Raw genomic sequence first — 6,090 nt, 5'->3', positions numbered from 1 at the left:
TCGCGGATGCGGGGGCCAAAGCATGGCGGGCCGACATCGTCTTCTTCTTCTAGCGCCAGGGATCGAGCAAGGCGGTCGATCCGGTGGCGGGCGTCGTTCTCGCCGACTCCTTCTCGGCGGCCAAGTCGGTCACCAAGAGTCGGGTGCGTGACGGGTGGCGGGGTGAGACGTCTCTCCCTTTGAGGCGGGGGAGGAGGCGGATTTCCTTGGCGCTCCACCGCTCGTGGGCGGCCTTCCGTGTCGCGCTCGATGGTGATACGAGTCCGGCTGCGGCTAGCAGCCGGCTCCTTGTCTTTCCTCTGGCGGGCGCCGCTCGCAGTCGGCGATCGGGACATCGTGGCGTGCTCTCGGCGCGGGGGATGTCTATCGGCGCGGGCGCCGGCTTCATGCCGTTCTGCAGCCGCGTCGATCAGCTGCTGGATCCGTCTTGTCATGTAGGGGAGCTCGTCGGCTCCCAGCCCATTTAGCTCTTCAGCGGCCGCCTGAGCGGCTCGCAAATTCTCGAGCGGGGTGGCGTAGACGGGGCGATCTGCCCCCAGCATGCTGGCGATAGCCGCGCTGCGCTTCTGGACGAAGCCGGCTCGGCTCGGCCCGCTAGGCGGCGGCGTACCGAAGGCGGCGCGGTCGACTTCGCGCTGGTGGGCCTCGGTGAGGCGTCTCATGGAGGTTATCTTCTGGCCTTCCGCGACGAGGGCGAGGCGGCGTGCCTCCAGGGTCTCGGCGTCAGCGTCGGCCGGGATGGGGACGGATAGGTCGTGCATCGCCGCTTGCAGGGCGTCGTGGGCGTTCTCGCCCGAGTTGGCGACGTGACTGATGACCAACACTTCGGTGACAGCGCTGCTGCCACTATCAGCTCGAGGGACAGGATCGTCGAAGACCACCACGTCGGAGGGGTAGGCGTCGAGCGATGCCGTGTTGGAGTCGACGAGCATCGGGTCGGTGGAGCCGACCGACTCCACATCTGCAGCAGGCTCGCTAGAGACGTGAAGCTGGTCGAGGAGGCTGACGAGGCGGCTCTCGGGGTAGTCCGTGCCCGCGTCGGACGCGGGCTCGTCGGAGATGCGAGTCTCGCCGAGCAGATCGGCGAGGCAGCTCGCCGCGCAGGCGTCGTCGACGCCTTGCAGCGCGTCGAGGCAAACGCCATCGGGCGCAGCAGGCTGACTGCGCTCGCGGGGGAGGAAGAGGGTTCCCGTCAAGAACAGGTCTCCGGACGACGGTGCACCTGGCCCTACGGTGGGCGCCAAATGTCGGGTGGTAGGTGCGACATATGCCAACGGGTGGCTTATCATGGTGGGTGCCAGTAAGACGTCGCCGGTGCCTGGAAACGGGATGAGGCGAAGACATGCACGCCGGCGAATCTTACCCAGGTTCGGGGCTCTCCGTGGAGATAACACCCCTAATCCTGCTCTGCGGGGTCTCCGCATGATCACTACATCAGAAAGAGTAGCTACAAATGCTCCTAGAGCTGTTGGGTTCAAGGGAGAAGAAGAGCAAGGCTAGCTCTTGCTTCCCTCTCTCTATGGTGTGTGTGTAACTCTAAGAAGCCAACCCTTTGCATGGGTGCCCCGGGGGGTTTATATAGGCCTACCCCCCGGGGTACAATTGTAATCCGGCTGGGCGCGGGTCCCAGTCGTCAGTGTCTGTGCTCGCCGGCTTCTCCGCCGGCCGTTGGGGCCCGCCGACTGGTGGGTCCCGCCGGCTGCCGGCCTCTTGGTCGAGAGGCCGGCCCCATTGCCTAGGGTCTTGTTGGCGACTGCTTACTCTAGCCTCGTCCCTGATGACGAGGGCTTCGTCGAGGTAAGCGTGGCTATAGTGTGCCGCCTCGAGGGCTCTTACTGTAGCCTTACCTCGTCTTGTCTCCTTAATGTGGCACATGCTTCGAGGGAGGGTGTAGCCGGCTTCCGGGGGCCGGCTACACCCTTGGTCGACTGGGGGAGGCCGGGCCGCCTTCGCGCCTCTCTCTGGCTAAAGGGGCCCGCCGCCCGTGGGCCGTACTGGCGTCTGTCGTGGATGACGTTGAGGCCAGCATGGCTACAGTGCCGAGCCGGACGGGAGTTGGCCGACCTGTACGGCGTCCTGTGGCCATGCCTGCCTCGGGCTTCGGGGGTAGTGGGCCGCACTGTGGCCACACCCCGTCTTGTCACCGTTATGTGGGTGTAGTTTTGGTGGGTGCGGTCTTGGCCGGCTTTGTGGAGTCGGCGTGCTTCATGGCCGGCTCTTGGGAGTCGGCCCTCTTGGCGCCGGCTTCCTGGAGTCGGCCACCTCGCAGCCATCTTGGGGGAGGTTACCGGGGCCGGGTCGCCTTGGGAGAGCCGGCCCCTGCGGTAGTCGGCCAGGGGAAGTCGGCCCAATGCTTCGAACGCTTGAAGGCTCAATCGGCCTGATAATTTTTGAAGAATCAGGGGTAGTCGGTTATGCTACCCGTGGCCATTTACTCCGACAATGGTAGCTTTTGCATTATGATCATTATGTTCCTAGCCCAATTCATTTTGAAGAAAATGAAATATCACTGCGACTAAATATAAAAGTGGGCTACTAAATGAATATGAGTTTGAAGTTTAGATTCCACATGTTTATTGAACATCACCTTTCTAACAAATTGCATTTGTTTAAGAATATTTAAAAGCTTTTAAACTTGGTTTTCGCAGAATTCTTTTTATTGTAACTTGGTTTCCATCTGATACTTTTTCCTTTTTAAGTTGCCATCAGTCACTTTCTATAGATTATGGAAGCAGTAGGGAAGCTCTACAATCGAGTATTGGAAATGATTTTAATATACTTTGGAATCTTATTTCTCTTTGATTGTTCCAAAAGATGGTGCTAACAAGTAAATGAACACATTAAATTTTCAATTTATTAAAGTGCAAGCCACGCAATTACATGGGTCACCTAGCTAGCTGTCCCTGAAACAAAGATCAACTAAAATTGTCCATGGCTTACCTTCCATAGCTAACAGCGGATGGAGAATTATTAAAGGACACATTTTGCAGGACTTATAATTGGGTGTCTTGAAGGTGGATTTTTCTTTCTACAATTCCATGCCTTTTGGATTATTATATGCTACAAATAAAGAAGCTTTATACTAAATAAAAGAGCATTGCAGAAATTAATGGATATGCTGTCTCAAATCTCAAAGAGTTTGTGATCACTAAAAACAATCGGTGACTAATCTTTCTTTATCCCCACGATAAGGCGGCCAACAACTCATCATTGGATCTATAAAGTCTCACGGAGAGCCCTCACGCCAAGCGCAGAAGAGACCGACAGAACAGTGCACGCAGCACAGCAATCGCAGCCCCTCCCACGCCTCTCAAAGCTGATTTATTAAGCCTTAACCTCCTCCTTGGAGCACACAGCTTCGCTGGTCCTGCACCTCCGCGGCGGCCGGCATTTCGCAAGAATCGATGGGGTGCAAGTCGTGCCAGAAGCCCAAGGCGCAGCACCGCAAGGGGCTGTGGTCGCCGGAGGAGGACCAGAAGCTCCGCGACTACATCGTCCGCTACGGCCACAGCTGCTGGAGCACCGTCCCCGTCAAGGCCGGTAAGAACTCCCTCCTAGCCAAGCGCGGCCGGCATTTCGCGCGCGATTCCCCGGAGAATTTCGAAGGGGGATCGGACAGATTTTTCTTCTTGTCTATGCATTCCCGCGAGCCTGCGAGGTTCATGCCCAATTCCGAATTTCCCCTGATTTCCTGCCGAGGCTCTGCAAATGTGCCTCGGCTCGTGGGAAGGGGAAAGATGGGGAATTAATTTCTCTTGAGCTTCGTCTGCCTGGTCGAATTCAGAATTCAGCAAATTTTTGTAGCGCTTTCAGAAAAGAATCCAGCAGAATTTTGTCAAATGTACCTTGGCAAGTGGGGTGGGGGCTAAATTGTCCGGTGAATTGCAGGGCTTCAGAGGAACGGGAAGAGCTGCAGGCTGCGATGGATCAACTACCTGAGGCCGGGGCTGAAGCACGGCATGTTCTCCCGGGAGGAAGAGGAGACCGTCATGAGCCTCCATGCCACACTCGGCAACAAGTAAGCATCCCAAGCACACATCACAATTCTCACCTTCTTCAGAGCAAGTATAACGTCAGCTGATTAGCAGGCGCGATTGAATTGAATCAGTCAGAGAGTACTTCTTTGTTTTTTTTTCCTTCTACTTCATCTATAATCATCCTCAGAAGTTTAATAAGAGGAAGAAAAGTAGAGTATTCTTGCGCAATTTGCTAGTGTCAGCATGGCAGTGTCGTTTTGCTGGCGAGTTGAGTTTCAGGGGAAGAAAGTGAAATAAAAGGGAAAGAAAACGTATTGCTGGAGGAAACAAAAGGAAATGCTGATGTCTTGGCATGGGCATGGAGACCGCTTTACGTGGTGCGGTTGATGCCGACGCCTGCGTTCCACATCGAGGCACTCGACTGCATCTCTTTTCGAGTGCTGGTTTGGTGACAGTGAGCAAGCGCCTCGCTTTCGCTAACCTACTGGATGGAAAGTTGGCTTGGTCACGGTTAACCTCTTTTTGGACAAAAAGGACGAAAGAACAAGTGAGAATCGCTAGCCTTGTGGCTAAAGGGTCTTTTGCAGTTGCCTGTCGGTGCAAGCAAAGCTGGTTTTATCATTTCCGTTTCTTGTGTCCTTGATCATAGTTAGTACTGTACCGTGCTTAGTTTTGATAATGAAGATTGATATTATGAGTGTACAATCATTTGTGAACACGCTTCTAGTACAGTCAACTGTTGAGACCAATGGGCAATGATAGGGTAACAGATGCTTTGACATTGACAATCTGAAGGGAGAAGACTTGTAGCTGATGCTACAAGTCTCTGACAATCATTGTTTATTTATTGGAGCGACTGTACAAATACAATACAACGAGATTAAAACACAAGAAAAAATAACCTGGGTTTGATTAGTTCTTGGCTGTGCTGACCCAGAATTCAGAGTCCAAATTACCTCATGGTTTGCTTCTCTAACATGGTGAGAATTTTTTCTCTGACGCAGGTGGTCTCAGATAGCGCAGCACCTGCCGGGCCGGACGGACAACGAGGTGAAGAACTACTGGAACTCGTACCTGAAGAAGCGCGTCGAGGGCGCGCGGGCACCAGCCAAGTCCGCCGGCTCCGACGCGCCCCGGAGCCCGATGCCCAGCGACAGCGGCCGCGAACGCAGCACCGTTAACCAGCCGTCCAACTCCGGCTCGTCGGGCCCGCCTGAGTCCTCGTCGACGGCCGACGACTCGAGCAGCCTCACCGGGCCCGACGCGGCGGCCGCCTTGATCCGGCCGCACGCGCCGGTGCTCCCCAAGGTCATGTTCGCGGACTGGCTCGACATGGACATGGACTACGGCACCGGCCTGATGGCTCCGAGAACCCTGGACGCCGCCTTCGACTGCAGCCCGGCGCAGCAGGGCGCGAGCAGCACGGTGGACGGTCGTTGCGGCGCCGTGGACTCGTTGCACGGGCTCGGCGACGGCGGCATCTGCTGGGAGTTCGAGGCGGACATGCAGGGCGGAGGAGCAGGGTTCTGCGACCTGCTCTCCATGAGCGAGTTCCTCGGGATCAACTAGGCGGGAACCCCGCCGCCGTGGGTGAGACAGCAGGCTAAGCCGGCCGTCGTGATCGAGCGAGCGGCGAAGTGTTGTGCGGCTCGTCGCGAGGTGTTTGATTCGTTGTTCCCTGCTGTAAATCATCGTGCCGTGTTTGTGCAGTTTTAAACTTTTTTTTTTTGTTCTTTTTGCGGATAATTGTGCGGTTTTAAGCTTAGCGTGTATAGCGTATAAAGCGTTGATTTTCTTCGTAAGTTTTAAGCTTAGCCCCGCTCTGGTCCCGGAGAACGTGTATACTACAGAAATAATAACGAGGGCAGAGCGCAAGGATTTCATGGTTTCATAGGTTCCGCATCCGATTGGTGTCTGAATTTCTACATCATGGAACCTCGAGTTGTTAAGGTACTTCGTGGAGGCTGATGTCTCGGTCCATAGTTTAAAAAATCAAACCGCTGAGCCTGTCGGTTAAGGTATTTACCGACAAAAAATCAGAATATTCAAAGTTATGTTTTAAAACATTGACCTCACATCAAAGAAATACACATAATATTTTTTTGGCGGGTGA

The 6,090-nt window shown here is 55.0% G+C and overlaps 1 protein-coding gene across 1 annotated transcript; it reads left to right on the top strand.

Annotated features, from left to right (window-relative positions):
* Positions 1–3,240: 3,240 nt before the first annotated feature.
* LOC780581 (transcription factor LAF1) lies at positions 3,241–5,868 on the top strand. Its single transcript, XM_044477516.1, has 3 exons — positions 3,241–3,540; positions 3,889–4,018; positions 4,982–5,868. The coding sequence occupies exons 1-3, from the start codon at positions 3,405–3,407 to the stop codon at positions 5,544–5,546; spliced, it is 831 nt and encodes a 276-aa protein (XP_044333451.1). The 5' UTR covers positions 3,241–3,404; the 3' UTR covers positions 5,547–5,868.
* Positions 5,869–6,090: the final 222 nt, after the last annotated feature.

The sequence above is a fragment of the Triticum aestivum genome, chromosome 2D (genome assembly GCF_018294505.1).
Source record: "Triticum aestivum cultivar Chinese Spring chromosome 2D, IWGSC CS RefSeq v2.1, whole genome shotgun sequence".
NCBI classification, from domain to species: Eukaryota; Viridiplantae; Streptophyta; class Magnoliopsida; order Poales; family Poaceae; genus Triticum; species Triticum aestivum.
This window is presented reverse-complemented; position numbering and strand designations above follow the sequence as displayed.

What these genes read in the sequence shown, in the direction of transcription:
- LOC780581 (XM_044477516.1), top strand. Translation starts at nt 3,405, where the DNA reads ATGGGGTGCAAGTCGTGCCAGAAGCCCAAGGCGCAGCACCGCAAGGGG. An exon ending in CACCGTCCCCGTCAAGGCCG is followed by an intron (nt 3,541 to 3,888) that starts GTAAGAACTCCC and finishes GGTGAATTGCAG; the next exon opens with GGCTTCAGAGGAACGGGAAG. An exon ending in CATGCCACACTCGGCAACAA is followed by an intron (nt 4,019 to 4,981) that starts GTAAGCATCCCA and finishes TCTCTGACGCAG; the next exon opens with GTGGTCTCAGATAGCGCAGC.